The sequence below is a fragment of the Haemorhous mexicanus genome, chromosome 13 (assembly GCF_027477595.1).
Source record: "Haemorhous mexicanus isolate bHaeMex1 chromosome 13, bHaeMex1.pri, whole genome shotgun sequence".
NCBI lineage: Eukaryota > Metazoa > Chordata > Aves > Passeriformes > Fringillidae > Haemorhous > Haemorhous mexicanus.
This window is the reverse complement of record NC_082353.1, coordinates 14,491,065-14,513,062: the sequence shown is the minus strand read 5'-3', so window position 1 is coordinate 14,513,062 and position 21,998 is coordinate 14,491,065. Positions and strand designations below refer to the sequence as shown.

Sequence of the window (21,998 nt, the reverse complement as noted above, 5' to 3'; positions counted from 1 at the left end):
TTGCCATCAATTAAATGTAATTTCTGCGTGCCGAGGTGCAAGGAAGGCAAAAGGTGAAGTCACCAAATTTTCTTCTGGTGGCAGCTATGGGAGCCAGCTCTGGAAACCTCTCAAAACCTGGGCAAGATCAAGATCACCTAGACCTGAACTAGGGGTAAGAAATGTTTTCTATTTATTCTCTGGTGTGTGCAGTTCTGAAGGGTACAGAGAGTTCTTCTGACTATTCTGATGACCTGAAGGCATGTACTCTAGGAAGTGGTGTAGGGCTGAAATCACCCAGCCGTGAAATTTGCAAGTAAATGGATACTTATAGAAAAAAAACCAAAACTGACAAAAGCACGGAAAATGGGGCCCAAGGACAGTCCCTCTTTTAATGCTGTTAAGTGGTGGTAAGAATAATGTAGTATAAACATGTTGTTCTTCTATTTCCAAGGATGTATGTTTACCCTCTCCTCTTGCATTAGCTGCTGTGTGTGTTAAGTGTCTTTACAGATATTATGTATACACTGAATCACACACAATATTCTTCAAAGTCAGTGCAAGTACTTGCAAATCAGTGGGTTTTAAACAAAAACCCCCTCCTGACTCCTTGTTTTTCTCAGGAAAGCAGAGAGCTCTGTTCCAGAGAGTTCTGTTGTCAGAATAAGTAAACCACATAATTTTAGGCCAGTTTGTCTGTAGTGATCTGATGGCTGTGGTGTGCTTGTGATACAACCCCTCAAATTAGTTCATCTAGGAAAGGAAAGCTGATAGTTCTCTTCCCAAACAGTGCAAGTGAGAGGAGAAGTCGAGCCTTTGACATCTTACTGCTTTATTTCACCCAGCAACACCTCTATTAAAAACTCTCTGCAGTATTTCTGTGTGGCGTGGCCAGCCAGCCAGCAGCAGGGGCAGAGGCAGTGCTGTGACTGAGGTCAGACACAGAGTGTGCGTGTCATGGGCACTGCACAAGCACCACGGCACACCTGGGGTGGGGACCCCCACACCCTGCAGCCCCTTCCTACACTGCCAGACCCATCCCTGCAAGGACCACCTGCCCGAGGGGGTTGTGGGCAGCTGTGCAGTGCAGGGATGTGCACTGGTGGCCGTGGTGCCCTGGGGGTGATGGGCATGCAGGCTGGGCACTGGGTGTGCAAGGTGGGCACTGGATGCTGTCACAGAATCACAGAATTGTTTAGGTTGGGAAAGACCTCTAAGATCATCAAGTCCAAGTGTTAACTCACCTTGAAACCATGTTCCTAAGTGCCACATCTACGCTTCTACAAGTACCTCCAGGGAGGGTGACTCCACCACTTCCCCGGGCATTCTGTTCCTGCCTTCAGCTCCCAGTGAAGAAGTATTTCCTAATATCCAACCTCAACCTCCCCTGGTGCAACTTGGGGCCGTTTCCTCTTGCCCTGTCGCCTGTTACCTGAGACAAGAGACCAACCCCTACCTGGCTACCAGCTCCTTTCAGGGAGTTGTAAAGAGCCATAAAGTCACCCTTGCCTCGCCTTTCCTGCAGGCTGAACAGCCCCAGCTCCCTCAGCCGCTCCTCCTCAGACTGCTGCTCTCCATGTCCCCGGCTGGGAAGAGTCGGCTCCTTTCCCGCTGGGCACCCCCTTTCCTGCCTTTCCTGCCCGCCTTTGCGCCAGGCGCTGTCCCCTGCCCGGACAGCGGGGCTGGCGGGGCGGCTGGAGCCGAGCGCTCTTCCCCGCCCCGAGGAGCGCCGCGACTCACCCGAATGATAAAAATAATAGGGATATAATGGTTTAGAGAAGCGGAGTCTCGGCCCCTCCGCCACCCGCCGCGCCCGGTCCCTGCGGAGCCGGTGCCGCCGCTGCCGCAGCGCCCGGGGCCGGCCGGGGCAGCGGGACCGGGGGGCGGTGCGGGGAGGCTCGGCCTGTGCAGCCCCCTCCCTCCCGTCTCCCCTCCTTCTCGTTCCTCTCTCCTCCCCTCCCTGCCCTCTCTCCCTCCTCCCATGCCAACCTGCTGCCGCCTTTGTCAGCGCAGCCCGGCGCTATGGCATCCTGCTGGGGCTTCAGGCTCGGGCTCTTCCTCCTCCTTCTCATCCTCTTCCTCCTGGCCGGGAAGCGGCTGCTGCAGCGGCAGATGCAGCCCTGACGGCCGCGCTCCCCGCGCCGGAGGCAGGCGGAGCCCGCAGGTGAGCCCCAGGTGCGGGAGGGGGCGCGGGGCGGTGCGCTGGGGGAGAGGGGCGCCGAGGACAAGCCCCCCATGCTCTTCAGCCCCAGGGATGCGCTGAGAACCCAGCGGTGTGAAGCGGGTTCAGCACCGGCTCCCCCCGGCTGGGAGAAGGAGGAGTAAGTGCAGGTAAGAGACCCCTCAGCCCCTGTGGTCCCCACCGGTGCCCCGAGGTCCTGCCTCTTTGTTAAGCTCTCTAGGAAAGGGGGTGCTCCAAAATCGTGAAACTCCGTCTGGAACTTTGGCAGCTCCACTTTAGTCCCGCACATCCGGATCTGCTCGAGAGGAGCAAGTGGGTGACCCATGGGCTGAGCCCCAGGGACCCCAACCCCCAAACGGAGTCTGACGGGATGGGGATCAGGGAAACTGGACCCACTGGGGCAAGGGAACAGGGTGGCAGTGAGGTTGTTACAGACTTGCTGTGCAAAAATCCAGGTTGCCCACAGATGGGATAAATTGCACACATTTAATTCAATTAGACTTTTTTGTGTTTGTCTGTCAGTATTTTTAATGGTGTCTCCTTATACAAAAAATTCTGGTACAAATGTGGCTTGGATGTGCTCTAATAATGTATTGGGAGGTCAGTATTTGTGTGTGTCTGAATGGGCCAAGAATATATGATGCAGTAATAATTCCAGTAATTTATTTCACAGTTTTAGAATGATTGTTTGCACTTTCCCAGATCGTGGAGATACCTTAACCTGGATTGCATAACTGAACCATGCAAATAATCAGCCTAATGTTACTGTGCAAGAAAAATCAATGGCAAACCCCGTTCGACTTGAGCTCTCGCACAGCCGTGAGGGTCCACTGCTTTTATCCACAAGTTCCCTATTAATTTAGGCACTCAGACCCTTTAAAAACCGCTGAATTCTGGGGCGTTGGGGAACCTGAAGTGTTGTGCAGAGTCCTTTTACAGCAGAGCCTGCCTCTGGCAAGGAGCTGGGTTTGTAAAGCGCGGTTTCCCAGGGCTCATTCACGCAAGATAAGAGCCAGAAAACAGCAGCTTCTTCCCGTGCTCTTCCCAGCGACCCCCGGTGACCCCCGGAGAGGCTGGCGGCGGGATGCCCGGGAGATGCGGGGTGTGCATCCTTCCCGTGCACAGCAGCAGCAAGCCGCTGGCCAGAGCGGGTGCACAGGCACCGTGGGCTCTCGGCATGCAGGGGCTCCTTCCCTCCGGCTCTGAAGGAGTGAATAAAAACCACGGCAGGCAGCCAGCACCCACCTCCTCCTGCCCCAGGGACTGAGCCCACCCTGCTCCTGCGCAGCCGAGGAGACGGTCCGGAGGAGACAGCCTGTGTCAGACTGCTCAGGAGGACTTTTCTCGTCAATGAAAGGTGGAGAGGAGCAGTTGCCATTGCACGGGCAGGGCTCCAAAGTGTGTGTTTTAGTTTTCTTTTTAATGAGCGGCAGAAGGCTGGAGGGAGGAGGAGGAGGAATAAGGTGTGTGGAAATGGGCATTGTTTCCCTGAGTGCCAGCTCCCGTGTCTGTGTGCAGTGGAAGCCAGATGGGGCTCGAGGTCCCTATTCCTTCATCAGAAATTTCTTAATGTTTTGACAGAGAAATGGATTTATGAGTGTGGGAGAAAACGAAAACTGAATTCCGTCTCGACAGGTTACATTTCATGTGAGGCAAGCATTGCCTGCCTTGTTTTATAGTATCTGGTGGTGGGAAGGCAGGCTGAATGATTTATGAGCTCAAGTTAATAGTAAAACAGCATATCACTGGCTCTGTATTAATGTTCTGCTGTGCTGAAGTAGCTGGCTCTTTCTGAGGGGATTTATGCAAGGATCACTCTGCTGCTGCGTTGCTGTAGTGGTGTTCCGGGGTGGCCCGTCTGTCACCGTGGGGGGAACAAAACAAGGATGCTGTTTCCCTCTTGGCTGGCAAATCAAAGGGAGAGGCACATCTGTGTGTTAGCTGCACCTGCTGTGGAGATTGGGAGATGGGGAGAGCAAATGTCAGTGGTGCAAAGAACAGGGGAGGAAATGAAGGAGGAAATAAGAGAGGAAGATAACGTGGTCTGTGTGCCAGTGGCCGTGATTCAGACTCGTGCAGGGCACCTTGCCACCCTGCAGCTGCTCAGGGAAGTCGAGTGGTGGGACTGTCTCTTGAATCCTGTGCTGGGGTTTATCTGCCTCAGTGTGTGCTGCCCTCAGACCATTTGGCAGGGCAGGGTTTGGGCTGAAGGAGTCACAGCAAAGCAGCCAGGGCAGCTGGGAAGCAGTACTAATTTCATGAATTCCTGTGGATGGCAAATTTATAGGGTAGGCAGGAGATGAGGGGAGCACCCCCACCTCACTGCTGATTTGGGAGGTGGTTAGGATGGGAGGTGCATTCTGGCTTTCCTGCAAGGAAGCAGGATGCATGAGAGAGTCTGCAGATTCCCCTGGTCTGGAGAGCCACAGGGGAGAGGTTTCATGGAGGCTTGGTTCCTAAAGACACCAGAAAATAGAACAGTGTATTCCCTTTGTGCAGCAGAGAGCTCCTCTGGGGATGGAGCTTGCAATTGTAATATTCCTGGACTTCTCCTCCAGAGGCTGAGACAGTGGGTTAGTGGTAAGATGAGAGCTCAGTTCATTGCTCCTGGTGCAGGGCAAAAAGACATCGATTTGTGGTAAGTCTGGAGCTCATCTGTGTGCAAGGAGAGCCAGCCCCCATCGACTGGCTGTGCAATCTGATGCTCCAAAGCCCATGCTGGGATATAATTGTGCTATTAGAGCAGCAAATGTCAAATCTCAGGAAGCTGAGTCAAAGCGACCCTTCCAATGTTAATATAACAAAATCATTAGGGATGAAATGTTAAGTGGCTCCTTTGGTCAGAGATGGTCTTGGTGAAGATAAATTAGCCAGATCCCATCCTTTTCTCTGGGGGGCTCCATGTGTCTGGAGACCAAAGTCAGTTTGAGGGGGGGTTTGGAGGGTGTGTGTGGCCACTGGCAGTGAGGGTAAGGCACGAGGACCTTGGTGGAATGGAGGCCATCTGAGGAGACCCTGTGCTGCTGCTCTTGCTGTGGGTGCTTCCATTTGCTTTGCTGCTTTTGACTGGCTCGTGACCCTGTACCCTCTTTAAAAGGCCTTCCTGCGCTCATTTCAGTGCTCTGCATTTCTGTGCCATGTCTAGCTCTATTCTGGTCCTGCTTTGAGAGATACTGAATGAACGTGGACATAATGGCTGAGATGGTGCTTGGCCAAGTGCTTGGCACCTGGGACGTGGCAGCTCCTGGGCTGGCCTGCCAAGAAGCACCTGTCTTTGTCGCAGGCTGTTAGGAGGCTTGACAAGAGGCAGAGGAGCTTAATGTGCCACTAAAAATTCTGGCACCAGGTTTTTACATCCCTGAACCAGGAAACAAGATTCCAAGGCCCTTATATATTATCCTTAGGGGTAGTACATCCTGTTCTTCACAGCCCCAGTCTGTTGTTGCTCCACTAGCAGCAATGTTTCTGATGCTCTGGCACAAGGGAGCACCAATTTCCATGCTCAGGCTGAAGCCCAGAGATATCTTTCACACCTAAAATTCTCTCACACCAAAAAGCTATTAGTGAACAGCCAAGGGGTGAAGAAGAAATGATTCCAGCTCCTAGCTAGCTTTCTTTTCCTCAAGGCCTATATCTGAGTTTGCAACCTGCCTTTTCAGTTTCCACCTCCCATAGCTGAGTCTCAGTTGAATGAACTGGCTGAATTCCCATCTGAGCAGGTTCAGCTCTCTCCTGGTCACCCTTGCCTCAAAGCCTCTGTCATGTCCCTGACCTCTCACTGCTTTATAGCTGACTGTCACCTGCCAGGCTTGGGTCTGGGAGCACAGGGGTGGGACTGAGCTAACCCAGCCTAGCTGGGCTCTCCTGCTTTGGCTCTGTGCTTCAGTGCCTCTGCCTTTCTGCTTGTGTATGGATTGGGGTCCCCAAAACAAGGGTCCTGGTTGGTGCTGAGTACGAGCAACATGAGACTGGGGGTATGCAGCAGGGCTTCCACTCAACTTACTGGGCTTGTCTTCACTCAGCAGCCTTGCAAATCAGGCTGCACCTGAGTTTTACCAGAGTCACAGTGTTTAGAACCTGAATTGAAGTTAAAACCTCTGATGGCACAAAGAATGGCTTGGTGCAAAGCAAAGATTTTCAAGAAGCTGTACCTAGGATATCCTCACTGGGATGAGAGAGTAAAGACAGAAGGGTGGGGAACAAAATGGGTTGACACTTTTAAAAATACATTAGTGCAAACTGGCTACTTGGGTGTTTTAGCAGGAGTGTGAGTGGGGAGAAGGCAGGCTGCTGGCAGGCAAGGGCAGGGTGTGCATCAGGATGTGAAAATGTATATCCAGGTGAGGGCCTGGCAAGAAGCTGTGAATTTACAAATAGGAGGAGATAGTTGCTTTTGCTGGTGTTCAGCCTGGAGGTGATAAAAAGACATATTTTCACTCCTGTCCCAAGTGGCAGATTTATAGCATGCAGAAAATTGACTTGGAATGCCAGCCCCATGTCAGCTGGGAATGTCTCTGAGCTCCACAGGTGAAGTTTATTCTGTGAGAACTTGGTAGCCTTGGTGGTAACAAACAGAGTTTGGACCTAGCATGGGAGCATCATTAATGGTGACATATCAGAGAAATGCAAAGGCAGGCTGGGAAAGAGTCTGTGCCTCCAAGCACACTCTTTGAGAGAAAAAGGATGCAAGCACCCTCTTCCAGGCTTTTGCATTACTTCTTAGAGCTGAGCACAGAACAGTAAAACATTTTTTCTCCTTTGTCAGCTGGCAGAAGTGTTGTGCTGCTATGCATAATACAGGAGCTTTAAAAGCAAACATGCATGCAGCAGAGGTGTTGGAAAATCCCTGTAGCCATTGCTTTCTGAGAGCTGTGTTTACAATCACAGAAATACATTCACATTGCTGCTGCTCAGCTCCTGATCACACACAGTAGAGAGATGTTATTTAAATAAACAACCGAGTTCGTATGGAGACTTGTTTTGTATTCTTTTGGGTGACTATTTGTTATGACAGCTGAAGTACTCTGGCTTCTGACACTGATAGCAATCACTGATGTGTGATGTCAGGGCAGGAGATGAAACAGGAGCCCTGGATTCTGGAGTGGTGCTCAGGAGTCCTGAGGTCTTTGACCAGAAGGTGCCTTTTAGAATGAGTAATAATAAACCTTGCAATGTTGACTTCAGTGCTTTGCCATTTGGGTGGATATTCTGCACTTGATGGAGGAGAGGCCACTTCCAGGGGTCATCTAAGGGTGGCAGTGAATGGGGGAAGATAACATACCTTTTTGGGAAACTGAGAAGATTTCTGTCATTCCTATCAGAAAGAATAACAAAGACAGAGTGACCAAACATAGCAATTGGCAGACTGCATCAGCCTGTGCTCTGTCTTTCCTAGTAGCCAGCAGCAGAGACACCAACATGGATATTCACAATAGAAGGATGAAAAATCATCAACATCCTTTCCTAATCCATAATAGCTAAAGGTTGTTTTCAATTCTGAAAGTGCAGGGGTTTATATTCTCCCCAAGATGTTTGCTAGTGTTAGCTGTGCTTGTTCAAGCTATTCCTGTTATCCACATAAATGTGAAGCTTTTGCTCTTCACCTCTGCCCTGTCAATTTGGGATGGTGAATGGAAATGCACTTCTAGGCTTCACTGGGAGCACATCACTGAAGAGGATGTTCTCTGTCCTTGATATTTCTCTGTCTTCAAATCCATCCTGATTGGCAGCCAGCCCTCTAGTATCTGCTGGATTGGTTTCAAGGTTCAGTAAGATTTTTTTTTTAACTCCTTCTGTTCTTCTTTAAATTTTGGACTTTATGGCTGAAATGGGGCCCACACACACTTTTCACGTGGGACCTGGCAAATTTTCCATTCCTGAAGAGGTATTTCTGGAAAAAAAAATACGTCAGAGTATCCAAAGGAGGTAATTCAGAGCAGAGGAGAAAATAATGGATTAAAGTAAGCAAGATGGCAATTATGGTGCTCTCAGATAACTTCTAAAAACATGTCAGAAGTTTATTGACAGAAAATCTTCTTCAGAGCCTTTTGCATTCAGATGTGAAAACATGTCATGGTGCAGTAGATCAGCCCTGGTTAGGCTAGGATGGAAATGATTGCAGACAATTTGGTGCTTAAACTGTGCTTTGAACCTCTCATAAGATGGTAAGAAATTCTGTGCAGGCTATTGTCTATCTGCCATTAGTTCAGCCTCTCCAAAGCTACTTCTGTTTGTTCACTTGGTTGCTTTAGTAGACATTGGCATAAAGGAGCCTCCTCAGATAAAACCCTGATTCCATTTAAGTATTGATTTATTGGATGCTGGGATTGTAGCCTGAAGTTCAGAGCATGAGGATGGGTTATAAAAGCAAGCCCTGGATGGTATGGTTAGGGAGTCAGGCCCCATCTCTGAGTTGCAAGGCCCTGGGTATTACCTGTGGGTGACTTACAATCTTTTTTGTGTTGCTGTAGAAGTGGAACGTGATTTCCAGGCTAAACTGCAAAATACGCTTCAGCCATGGAGTCCAGCCAGGAATCCTCACTCTTCCTGGTGAAGATATTGGAGGAGCTGGACACAAAGCAGAATACTGTTTCTTACCAGGATCTCTGCAAGTCCCTCTGTGCAAGGTTTGATTTATCCCAGTTGGCCAAGCTCAGAAGTGTGCTGTTTTACACTGCTTGCCTGGATCCTAATTTCCCAGCGACTTTGTTCAAAGACAAAATGAGATGCACTGTAAACAATCAGCAATCAAAGAAAATCATGGTTGCAGCAGATATAGTAACAATATTCAACCTCATACAAATGAATGGGGGAGTGGCCAAGGAGAAGCTTCCAGTTGCAAGGCACAAAGTGAAGAAGAAGGAGTCCTTTGAGTCCTGCAGGTCTGACACAGAGATCTGCAATGTGGCAGACTGTGTGCCTGACTGCGTGCCCAACTGTGAGCTCAATGACCAGGACTTTAACCGGGGCTTTCCAGTCAGAAGGTCTTCGAAGTGCAGAAAGATGGACTGCAAAGACTGCCAGCAGTTTGTCCCCTCATCAGAACCCAACTTCTTGCTCGGTGTTAATAAGGACGTGAAGGGCCGGGCTGCCTCTCTGGACAGGCTGCAGGCACTGGCGTCCTACTCCATCGCCACATCCCCACCATGTGAGATGCAGAGTACCTACTTCCCCATGAACATTGAAAATGAATCTATTTCAGACCAGGATTCCTTGCCGATAAGTGCAGGCTTAAAAGAAACTTTCATTTCGAATGATGAGCCGTTCATGATGCAGTCGTGTGTCCAGAAAAGAAATATATTCAAAGAAGATTTTCATAATCTGATTACAATATCTCCCAACTTAATACCATCCAACAAAACACCAGAAGATGGACACAGAGAGCCCCAGAACAGGAAAGAAAGCTCTAAGCAGACTTTCTTCAATCATAGCTTTGAAATGCCATACAGCAGCCAGTACTTGAATCCAATTTATTCTCCTATACCGGACAAAAGGCGAGTGAAGCATGAAAGTTTAGATGATCTTCAAGCTTCAACATATTTTGGCCCAACTACTGTTCTTGGACCACAGGAAACCAAAAAGTGGACTGGAAAGCCAACCAAACAAACTGCCTGGCCAGCTAAAAGCTGGAGTTTAAATACTGAGGAGGTCCCTGACTTTGAACGCTCATTTTTTAATAGGAAGCAGTCTGAAGAGAAACCTCGATACCAGAGTTCGAGCAATCCATCTCCAAACTTTCCTTCAGTTGACAGGCATCAGTCCTACCTAAATGCAAAAGATCAGCAACCAATTATGCAGGCAAACTATGCTGTGAAACCCAATGGGCATAAACCTAAGGAAATTCCTTCCATTCTAGATGTGGAGAAACACGAGCCAGTCAAAAAGTTTAAGGATAAAAGCATTAACTGTACTTCTGTACAGATCTTAAGCATTGACAGGACCATGAGTGTTGGGACACAGACGGAGCAGCAGGTTCTGGAGCACAAGAAATGCAAGGATCTGTGTGCAGCAGGCCAAGCCAAGTACGGCGAGCGGCACTCTCTGAAGCAGTCGGATGACGACTCCGAAATCGTGAGCGATGACATCAGTGACATTTTCAGGTTCTTGGATGACATGAGTATCAGCGGGTCCACGGGAGTGATGCAGTCCTCTTGCTACAACAGCACTGGTTCCTTGTCTCAGGTGCATAAATCAGACTGTGAGAGCTCACCTGAGCACAATTTGACTAAGATCTCCAATGGGAGTGCCTGTAACAAACTGGATAAAGTGGTCAGGACAGATGTCAGTAACACAGATGATGAACTGAAAACGAGTGTCTGCAAATTAGTCTTGAGGATTGGTGAAATAGAGAAGAAACTGGAATCTCTCTCAGGTGTCCGAGAAGAAATCTCTCAAGTCCTGGGAAAATTAAGCAAGCTGGATCAAAAAATCCAGCAGCCAGAGAAGGTCAGTGTACAAATAGATCTCAACTCTTTGACAAGCGATGCTGCGTCAGATGAGAGCAACTCCCCGCAGATATTTCAGTGCCACAATACTCCTCACGGAGGCAAACTGGAGAATAATCCAGAATGGTGCTGTTCAGATGCCAGTGGAAGTAATAGTGAGAGTCTTCGAGTAAAAGCCTTAAAAAAAAGTTTGTTTACTAGGAGATCATCAAGATCACTAACAGAAGAAAACAGTGCAACCGAATCCAAAATAGCAAGTATTTCAAACTCTCCCCGAGACTGGAGAGCTATTACTTACACCAACCAAGTTGGCATTACAGAGGAGGAGGTGAAAGAGAGAGATGGAGGAGAAAATAAGGACTGGCACAGGAAATCTAAAGAGGTAATTTCAACTTTAACTCACATAATAAATGCTTAAAAATAATGCGGTTATGAATGCCTTCCATAGTCATCACAAGCCTCGGGGTATGACAATGTTTTGCCTTGCCATGTTATGCCTGCCTTTATTGTTATCATAATTGAGTGATTTTGTACCTGTAGGTTCTTGCTTGGCAGCTGCAAAATGGCCAAGTTGCTTCTCAAAAGCTTTGCTTTTTTGCAAAGAAAGGGTGGTAATGCGGGTGACATCTTGGGAAGGTGATGGTATTCTTCATCATCTGCAGCAAGATAAGGAGGCCTGGTAATTACCTTGGTGGAAAGGGTGTGGGGAAAATTGAAATTGTCTAGAGATTGTTTTAGAAGGGATATTTTGAAATTGAATTGTGATGGCTTTTATCAGAGAAATATGTACATATTTAAAAGCCAACAAAATAGATTCATGGATTCAAATCCCTCAAGGAAAAAAACCCTTGTATTTGTGCTGTGAGATGCTCATTGTAGTTATGTTCTCTCTATCTGACTTTCATGGTCATTTAAATCAGTCAAGCCTCCTGTTATGGAACTGCAGCATGGCTGTGCTCTTGGTTTGGCTGGGCAGAAAAACTCTGCCCATCCTCCCAGCAGCTTCCCTGTGCCCCCTTTACTGACCCCATGGAAGTCCTGGCTGCCCCTGTGCAGGGCTCTGGGTGCTGCTCTGTGAAACTGCAGGGGTGGGTGCTTGTTCCTGTTTGGGGAGGGGGTCCTGCAGCCCCTTGTCAGCTGTGACCACACAACAGGCTTGCTGTGCCTTCTACAATGGGGTGTGGGGGCAGAGAAGGGTTGAGGACACAGAGGAAGAGGTTTGGTGGAAAGAAGTGCAATTGGGTGAACAGGAAACCACACACCATGGGTTGTAGCTAGACTGCAGAGGGGAGGAAGGCCATCCTTAGTCATCCCAAACCTTGGCTTTTGTGTACATTGCTTAGGATGACATGCTGATTTTGAGAGTCCCTCCCAGACTCCTTAAGTGGCCTGTGGCTGACACTGGATGGTGTCACAGATGCTGCAGGGTCGGGTGGGGGGCATCCCTGAAGAATAATTCACGTTAGGATTTGATCTGGAAACAGAAACCTGGAAGCCTGCTTGTGTCTCTCAGCTTTTACAGATCAGCTTTTCTGGATGTCAGGGCCAGTTTCAGAATATTTTTTTGATCTCTGAAAAGCACAAACCCTAAATTTCTTCTGCTACATCAGCATTGTGTTCATGTTGGAGTTGTGTCTGTAAAATACCTCAATACCTCTTTGGTATGTTTGTGAGGAGAAGGTGGGCAAATGGATGAAGGTCGTCCAAACCCTTTATCCTAGCTGGTCTGCTTTTTATCATATGATTCTTCTGAAAGGAATATCTCTGTCTTTTGTGTTTAACCCCCTCATAGTCTTGTTTTTTCTCTCAAATTCTTTTAAACCCTATTGCAGGCAGACAGGCAATATGAAATCCCACAGCCACATAGACTCTCTAAACAGCCAAAAGACGCTTTCTTGATTGAACAAGTCTTTAGTCCTCATCCCTACCCTGCATCACTCAAGTCACACATGAAAAGCAACCCTCTCTACACAGACATGAGGTTGACAGAGCTGGCTGAAGTGAAACGTGCCCAGCCATCATGGACCATAGAGGAATACACGAGGAATTCGGGGGATAAAGGCAAGATTGCAGCCTTGGATCTACAAGTGAGTCTCATTTGTTTAATTTGAATGGCTTGATTGCAAATGGATGTTGCCAGAATATGCATTTAAGAAGGGATTTGGATAGCTCAGGAAAGAGCTGTGGATTGTTGAGCCTCTTATCTTGCTGATCCCTATCCATCCTGGCCAGGGACGATGAAGAATGTGAATGTTTTGTTTCTGAATGGTGATCCTTGACAGACTGATGCTCCCAGCTTATTCTGCAATGGAGAGACATCTTCTAAGCCATCATGGCTTTAGTAGCTCTAAAGAAGAGTTGGGGAATAAGGGAGTGCAGAGGTGAGCTGGTCCCTAACTGCAGCAAGGCAGAGTGGTGCAGGAGCTGGGACTGCTGCCTTTTCCTCTGTCTCTGAATTATTCACAGGGAATTGCAATGTTAGGTTTGGGTTTTTTTTTTTTCCCATTTTACTAGGAACACAAGACATCAAATACTTGTAGAAGAACTTCAATACCATGACTGGTTTTGAAACATGTCACTGGAAGCTTTGAAGTGGCTGTTGGAAACCAGCCAGGCAACTAATGCTGTGTCTAGTTTGCATTTTGGTTCAGCTTGGAAGTGTGCAGGCTCTTGTGCAACAAGCAGAGGAGACACATTCAAATTTTAATGTTTTCCCGACACAAAATCACAAACCTGACAAAAAGTGAGCACCCACAATGGATACCCTGTGTAGTCTGGTAAACACAACACATCTTTTAGAAAGGAAGATATCTGAGCAGAGGTTTAAAGAGGAGACCTGAAGGATGACATCCAAAATGCATAAAGACCAAAAAAATGTTGCATTTTTTGGTCTTGAAACCCAAAATGTGTCACACAATGAAATGCACACTGATCTGCAAATAACTGTGCATCCTTTATATGCACTTTGACAGTAGAATGTAGGACTGCTGACCTCAGGCATTTTGGGTTCTGCGGGCTGTGGGCAGCAGTCTGTGGGGTGCAGCTGTGCTCCAGGAGGGAGTCTGCTTGTCTCCACAGCTTGTCTGCCAGGGGAAGCAGCGTGGAAGAGTCTGAGACTTTGCTGCTCCCTGCCAGCCCTCAATGGCTCAGTGCTGAGGTACCTAAGCCAGCTCCATACCTATCAGACTAATCCCTAGGAAAGCATCGGGATGCTGTGCCTCAGGACCCCGAGCTGGCTGATTTGGGTTTGAAACCATCACCCACACAGTGCTGTAGTGCAACTGCCATGAGCGTTTGTGCAGGAATTTGTGCACAACAAATTCACCTCCTTGCTTGGCTCATGCAAACTTCCCTGTCCTCACCAGCCCCTGCTCCTTGCTGTGGCTAAAGTGCACTCAGAGAGAAACCAAGCAGCATAGGGAGCAGGCTGCATCTTGCCTCAGCTCCCTGCTGCTTTTTGGGTCTTAAAAGCTTTAGAGGGCTTACTAAATTCCTAACCCTGTCATTGCAGGGTGTGTGCTAGAGTAGGAATGGGCTGGAAGAGGTTCCTCTGCAGCAGGCAGTCACAAAGCATCACTTACCTGCTGTGTGAGGCAATAAGGGAGGTGATATTTGGAAGCAAAGCCCCTCTGGGAGAAGTGTTCTCCATCTGCTCCTCGTTGGGCTGTTTTGTTCTCTGTAAGCAGCTCTGCATGACTGTGAGCAAACCAGAGAAATCGGCTTATTGCCATCATTTATCTTTAGGATAAAGGTGATAGAAGTTTACTGGTTTGATTCTCTCCCTCCAAAAAGATTGTCAGAATTGCATCTCCCCTGCAAAGCCCATGTCTAGACTTTATAATGGAGCTTACTGACAAACTTAAAAAATAGACACAGACTGATGAGTGGGGTTTTTTTTCCCAGTGATTAAGTTTATTAGAACTGAAAGTAAATACATTATGCCTTAATGAACATTCCTACGTCTGGCAATGAAATGGGAAAGGAAGCTGATTAACAGTAATGGGCCTTTTAAATAATGCATCTTCCTTCTGAAGTAGTTAAAAGGTCAATGCCAAGGCAGATGGGTCCAAAACTGCAATTTCCTTGGAGCATACTATGCCTATCTTTGGGGGTTTTCTGCCTTTGTTTACTTAAAATTTCTCCTGGAGCCTGACAAGTCTGCTGGGTCTTCCTCCAAAACAAGAAATTGCAAAACTAGTCAGGCCCAAAGCTTGTCCCAGGTGTGGGCTCTGTGTGAGAGTCATTGCTTTGCTTTGTGTATGATGATCCACTGGGATCAAACAGTATCAGGCTATTTTCTGATGCCTTTAGAGATGAGATTGCTGCCTTTTTTCACAAGGCTGAAGCAGGTCATTCAAAGCCCTAAAGATACAATCACAGGTGCCTCTGTTTCAGCATCCTAACACTATCACAGAGTTGCCCATGAAATGATCATAAAACCATTGCTCAATTTTCATTGTTTATTTCTGAGATAGCCATAGAATTGCTTCTTTTAGTAGTTCTTTACATAAAACAAATGCTGCTATCAGGAAAAGCAAAGTTTCAGCTAATAGCTCGTGGCCACAAAGTCTGAATTAGTCAATTAAAGGCTAAAGGATTAGTCAAATCCTTCTCAAGTCAGCTGGAGTTTCTTTGCAGAGTCCAACAAGCTTTGGATCAGAACTGTTACAAGAACAGAAATGGTGTGTGTTAGGGTATTCTCACTGTAATATTTTTATATGGAATCTTTTTCATTTTTTTAAAAAGAAATGGGCTTTTGGAGCCTCAGATAAAGGAGACAGCTTTGGGGAAATGCTGTCATTTTTCAAAATGTTCTTTTTGCTTTACTCCTTTCTGCTGATAAGTTCAATATAATGTGTAGACTTTTGGTTTCCCCAGTTTTAAAATAGAGGTTAAAAGGGGGAAAAAACAAGCAAGGTTGAAATGGAGAGCTTTAAGAGCTCATAAATACTTAGGAACAAAAAGCTGTAAGACATAAAAAATAAGTAATTCAGATGGAAATACTGATGAAGTTCTGCAGGTTGCCTGTGTCCCCAGGCAATGCCATTCCAGAGGAGGGTCTGTAAATTGCCCCTGCAGCAGGGCTGGCTGCTGGATGAGGCTGGGTTATCATGCCCTGCAAGCAAATCATGGTGACAAAATTAGGGTTAGCTTTATAAAATGTAGTGCATGAGGAGCATATATTAAGAACCTTTCCCATCAGCTGAGCTTTAATAATTTAAAAATTATTAACAGTAACAGGCCGGCACTTGCTGACACCTCTGCTGTCGAGCAGATTAAAGAGATCTTATTTAAATGCCATCCAAGATGACGAAGTTTCCGGAAAATCAGAGGTACATGAGGGATTTTGGAGCAGAATCTTAATGTTGCAGGAGTCTATTTTTTGCAGTATTTTTTTTTTTTGCAACTTTCATCAGGTTTATGGAATTGGGACCAGGAGATGAAGGGGTGTGAGAACTGGCAATAACCCACTTTATCTTGACAGCAGATCCAGGTGCAGTTGGACACATCTGCTTTGTTCACTTTTTATATTAATGGCAGACCCCAGACAATTAACAACCATTTCCTTTTGATTTTTAGACTCAAGAATCTTTAAACCCAAACAACTTAGAGTACTGGATGGAAGACATTTACACTCCTGGCTACGATTCCTTGCTGAAACGGAAAGAAGCCGAGTTCAGGAGGGCAAAGGTTTGCAAGATCGCTGCCCTGATCGCAGCGGCCGCTTGTACGGTTATCCTGGTCATTGTGGTGCCCATCTGCACCATGAAATCCTGAGCCTGGGCACACCCCTGTGACCCCCAGCCACCTGTGTCTCGGATAGCTCACGCTGTGTGTCAAATGGCTGCTGGCAAAACTGGGAGGAGTTCGCTAAGGGACGATGTTCTGAGGATATCCCGGTGGAGAATGGAGGCAGAACGCAGAACAGCCAGACAAACATTTTTGGAAAAGTCCTATTTTAAATAACAGACTGTGTGGTGGAGTTAATGGGAACTCGGTTCAATTTTTATGCATTTTTAGAAGTGCAATATTTTTTTTCCTAAAGGAATCATAAAATGTTTTACAGAATCAGAGACTAATGAGAATCCAGGCAAGAGAGGAAAGCTGTCTGAGCTATGTTGCATTTAAAGGAGGTGTGGGTACATGGAGGTAGCACTGTATAGAAGGGAATGTTCTATATGCATTACATTGAGGAGCTAGGGAAGTCTTAACAGCTCTCTCCAATCTGAATGTATTGTATTTATTTTATAGTATTTATGTATTTCATGATCATTTGTTCAAAAGCAGACTGTGTAGCTGTGAACAGAGTTCATTCCTACGTTCAGATTAAAAAGGGCTCTTTGTATTTGGTCTTGCCCTAAGACCCACTCTATCATCACTGAGTACTTAGTTAAGTGCAATGTGCTGCAGACCAAAAAGATTATGTTTTAAAGCAATCACAAGGGGTTTTAGTTACTTCTGTTGAATAACATTTACATAGAGCTGGCAAACTTGCCTTGCCAAAAGGGTATTCTTTACCTCTGCAGACAGTGAAATTGTCTCAATTTCACTCCTGCCAGCAAGAAAAGCTAGCAAATCAAAGCAACACTCTGTTAAAGTTCTTGGAAATGTAATCTGAACAGTTACAAGTTTTATTTCCACAAAGTCTTTGTGCCTTTTTTTAGACTCTAGGTTAAATAGCACTGTTTAATTTTTTGCTATTTTAAGCCCATAACATAAATCACAGCATAATGGGTACTAATGGAGGTCCTTTTCCTGCAAGCCTTCTATACAGTTCTGAGTGCTCCTCAAGCAGCAGGGCTGGTGGTTACTGAGCACTTACATTAAGGGCACAATTTCTCAGCACTGGTAGAAACTTGCTGCTGGTGCAATGCATTCAGCACAGGGAGATCCTTTGCTTCCCTCTTGCTAATGTACTTAAGAATGTTGGTTTAATCTACTGGACAGCAAGCAGTCTGTATCCCATGGGAAATGTCCATTTGATGCTTTATCCCAAATGCAAATAGCAGGTTTGATGGAATTCTCAAGCTGGGACAGAAATTGCCTGTCATGGTTAGTGAAAGCAAAAAACCCAGAAAGTATTACTCTTCTGTCAAGTGTAGAAAAAAAAAAAAAGAAAAAAATATGGATATTCAGGAAATAGTGTGATCTTGCTGGTCCTCCAAGGGGAAGGAGATTCTTTTAGTGAATGCTCTTTATGTAGGGTAATTTTGGTTCCTTCAGAAGCAGCCTCCCTACACAATGACACAGCAGCTAAGAGAGCACTGGATGCTCCTTCCTCTGCCTCTCTGGGATGTGCTGCACTCTCTGTTTGTTTCTGACTGGTTTAAAAAAAGTATTGAGGGAAGGGTGTGTGGGAGGTGAAGGCTTTGTTGTGACTTTAGATGTGTGTCAGTTCTTTCCTGAGCTGGAGAGCTGTTTATGTGCTGCTCACGTGCTGTGCTTTATTTAGGGATAGGTGATTCCTGAGACTGTTGATCTATCAGAAAAATAACTGTAAGCACAGGGTTGGATGTCCCATCAGCAAACAGAGAACAAGAATAGGCCCACAGACAAAACCTGTGCCTGCCTGGCCTGAATCCTGACCCAAATTCTGTGACTTTGGCCCATTCATAATAGTAAGCTAATTCCTCTTTCCTCCCAGATGCTGCAGGATGGAGCCACAGCAGGGAGGGAGCAATTCACACTGTCTATTTTAGGCTGCCTTTGGTTATGGTGTGATTCAGAGCACCTGAGCACAGGAGCTCAGGATCCGAGCGTAGTAAATATAGGCAGGTAGAGAAACCTCTGGGGACAATTCAGAGCTGCCAGCAAGATATCTAATATTAGACATGGGAAAAACACTCTGGAGGACACTGCTCTGCAGTTTACCTCGTGCACAATTGAGGTTGATTGTCTGTGTAGAAGAAGCTATTCCTGGTTCAGGTAACGTCAGGAAGCCCTCTGCCACTCCTTGGCTGCTGGAGGGAGCAGTGTGGCCCTGTGGGGGCACAGGGTCAATCCCCCATCTGCCCACACCAGCAGTGACAAGACCCTTGGAGGGGCAGGAGGAGTGGGGACAGACCCCCTGCCCTCTCCAGCCCCTCTGGCACTGCCATGAATGCTCTGGCCCTGCTGCCCCCAGCCCCAAATCAGCAGTGTTTTCACCAGAGCATCTCAGTAATGTGATTTTAGAAAATATCAGCCTAAGGGGAGGTAGGAGATGGCTGTGGGAGGTGTTACTGATCACAGGGTTTATCTGTGCAACTCATCCAGCTGGCACCAGATGAGTCTTTGCATTAGAGATGCCCAAAATCCTGGGAAGGCTTTGCAGGTCATGGAGCTGTGGGTGATGTGAAGCTGGCCCAAGCCAAGCACTCCACATCCCAAACATCCATGCTGCCTCCTATGTATTGAGGTGCTTTATCCCCTCCTTGCTTTGCACAAGCAGCCAGTGGCACCCACTCCATTGGTCGGTGGTTTCCTTACACACCAGACTGTGGTTTGTCATGGGTTCCCTCCAGGAGCCTGAGGGGAGCTGGGAGAGCAGAGCCTGGCTCCCTGCTCACCTCTGTGAGCCACTGCCCTGCTGTCTCCTCCACTCCCTGGCTGCCCCTGGCAGCTCCTTGGCACCCCTGGGATGTGCACCCCCGGCCATTCCCAGTGGGATTTGCATCTGGCACAGAGCCCTTCTGGAAACAGGCAAGGAGATGGAGCAATGGGATGCTGCTGCTGGAGGAGAGCAGCCAGGGAAGGAGGAAGCCTGCACAGAGTGTACAAACCAGGTGAAATCCTGACATATTAACCTGCAAGAATATTGTGATCCACCTTGTGAACCAGTTACCAACTAGAATAAACTGTATACCATATGATAGACTTTTGTATAAAAAAAAAAAAAGAAATTAAAGCTATAGGTACATTGTAATCCTTGGTGTGATTGAAAAAGTGTCCTAGATTGTATTACTTAATTAAAATTATGATGAGCATATTGAACTGTTTTTCGTATTTATGCCTTATAAACTTGATATATTACACATGATAAAACGAAACTGCAAAAACTATAAGAAAAAATACTCCATTTTGGGGGCAAATTCCATTTTGCTTTTCCTAAAAATAAGAATGCTGCTTTAAATGAGCTTAATAAATCATGTGTGCAGAAGAGCAAGAGTAGGATATGTCCCCAAATGACTTTTTAGGAATTTTTTTTTTTTAATGGGGCTTTGGTTAATGTACTATGTAATAATTTTATTTTATAATGTTACTGTACAATGTTGCCTTTTGGTTCATTTAAATATAACACCAAATAAACTTGAAAATTACAGTGTCCTAAGTTTTAATGAAACAGTTATAATAATTTATTACTCCATTGCTTTTCCTGTTTTATTTTTTTTTCCCAGGGACATCAAGATAGCGATGGGAGGTGAGTGTCTCAGTGTTAGATAACTAAGCAGCCTATCTAGTTCTTGGCAGAATTGCTAATGGATTTCTTGCTTGTGAAATAATAAGATGGCAGAAGATAATGAAAAATGAGTTTGTTTGGTTTCTTTTAAAAGCTCCTTTGCATCACATTGTTTGGGCTTCTAGAAGATTAGCTCTTGACACTAATCATATTTCATTTTATAGGTTATTTCATGACTGAATTTTGCCATATCAACTGTTTTAACAAGGTCATTACTAATATTTTGGGACCTCTTTAACTTACATGTTTATGCAACCCCTGTCCCTTTTATGTCAGTACTATGGAGAAGTGTTTATAATCACCTGTGAGCAGGCAGCCAGCTTACTTAGGGTCCCTGGATGAATTTAATTTGCTGCTTGTGAGTTGTTAATTGCAAAATCAGGTTGTCTTAAAATTCCAAGTGTTGAAACAGAGGTAGAGCTGAACCTGCCTCTGTCAGAGGTTGCAGAGGGCAGCTGTGGAAGAGGACACATAAGCAATGGGTAATGACAAGAAAGCACAGTGATGTGAGATCCTGACTTCCTCCTGTCTGCTGCACAAACACCTTCAATACATTGCTTTAGCAGTTTTGGTCAGGATGGGGAATGCTGAGTGCTCTCTGCAGGGCCACACCAGCAGCTCCCACCTTGGACATGTTGTGAGTCAGGCTGCAACCACCACAGGTCCCCGTGGAGGGACTGTCAGTCACAGTTTGGTGTTGGTTTCAGTTTTGGAGATAGTTTTGCATCCATTTGCACCAATGGTTTGTCATGGGTTTGCATCAATTTCGGGTTTTTCTCTTGTACCCATCAAGTCCAGAAGCTTACAAGTAGGAATGCCCTTTTGATTTTTAGATAACAGCATGAATCCAGGAGCAGGAACATTCATAAAAATGCTAAGTGGGACCAGGCTCATGCCAAAAAATCCTAAGCACTCTGGCACAGCCTTCCTCAGCCATGAAGCTGCATCTATTGGATATATAGATCTCATCTGGGTCATCACTGTGCTGGAAGATGGAGCAGCTGCCAGGTTTCTGTCTGCTGGATGGAGCCACTGAGCCTCAAGGTAGAAGAAAACTCCTACACACAATGTTGTGTTGGCAAGCAAGGCCCAGCCCCAGGAGCTCAGTGCTGCTTTGAATGTGTCCCAGCAGTCGATTGTCCTGGTTGAATAAATCCTTGGTTTCAGATTGAGCTCTGGTGAAAGGCTCTGGCTGTTGCACAAACAAGTCACAAGCAGAATATTGGATCCCAGGGCCATACATTTCCTTTTGAGGAGCTCTGTGTCTCCACCCAACTGCATCTGCAAACAGAAGAAGGGAAAGCAGGCAGTGCCCTGTCTGTAGCAGTGCACTCCTACTGGAAGGAAAGGTCAGTTGTGTTGGTGAGCACTTTGAAAAAAGCCAAGCACCTGGGGAAGTAATTGTGGAGATGAGGTAATTTTTTAAATTTCATTTTTTCCTTGCTGTCTTTTCAGGAAAGGACACTCTATCTTGTAAAGTGCTGCTCTGCTAGTGGTCCACCAGCAAACTTGGCTATTTTGGACGACTTCTGAGACACTGGATAACTTGACATCTTGCAGGCTGTTACCTGAATCTACAACGTTCACTTAGATACTGGAACAAAATCTTCAAAAAAGGAAAAAGTGGGCTGTCAGCAGCCAAACTCCTCCCATGAGTAAGTTGCCTATGGTTTTATTTATGTTCTTCAATAGAGTACAAACTATGCAGGAGGGGCATGAAGCTCTTCCAGAAGCAACAGTACATCCACAGCTTCCCAACAGCCAGAGACTGAGATTTTCAAGGGAGACCAGACCATGGCCTTGGATGAGCCCAGCACAAGAAAGCAGCTGTGCCTGGACTGTGCATGGCACCACAAGGCACTGCTGGTCCTGGTGGGGCAGCAGTGGATGGTGGGGAGGTGTTCAAAGCACTTTCTGGATCAGGGAAGTTTTCCACAAGGCATAGCACAGTGCA

General features: G+C 46.5%; 1 protein-coding gene across 3 annotated transcripts; it reads left to right on the top strand.

Annotated features, from left to right (window-relative positions):
• Positions 1-1,920: 1,920 nt before the first annotated feature.
• MINAR1 (membrane integral NOTCH2 associated receptor 1) lies at positions 1,921-19,911 on the top strand. Of its 3 annotated transcripts, none has more exons than XM_059858520.1 (4): positions 1,927-2,143; positions 8,632-10,987; positions 12,438-12,692; positions 16,186-19,911. In XM_059858520.1, the coding sequence occupies exons 2-4, from the start codon at positions 8,678-8,680 to the stop codon at positions 16,381-16,383; spliced, it is 2,763 nt and encodes a 920-aa protein (XP_059714503.1). In that variant the 5' UTR covers positions 1,927-2,143; positions 8,632-8,677; the 3' UTR covers positions 16,384-19,911. The 3 variants fall into 3 exon arrangements, with proteins under 3 accessions (XP_059714506.1, XP_059714503.1, XP_059714504.1); XM_059858521.1 differs by lacking the exon at positions 1,927-2,143 and adding an exon at positions 2,174-2,310; XM_059858523.1 differs by lacking the exon at positions 16,186-19,911 and having other exon boundaries at positions 1,921-2,143; positions 12,398-12,600.
• Positions 19,912-21,998: the final 2,087 nt, after the last annotated feature.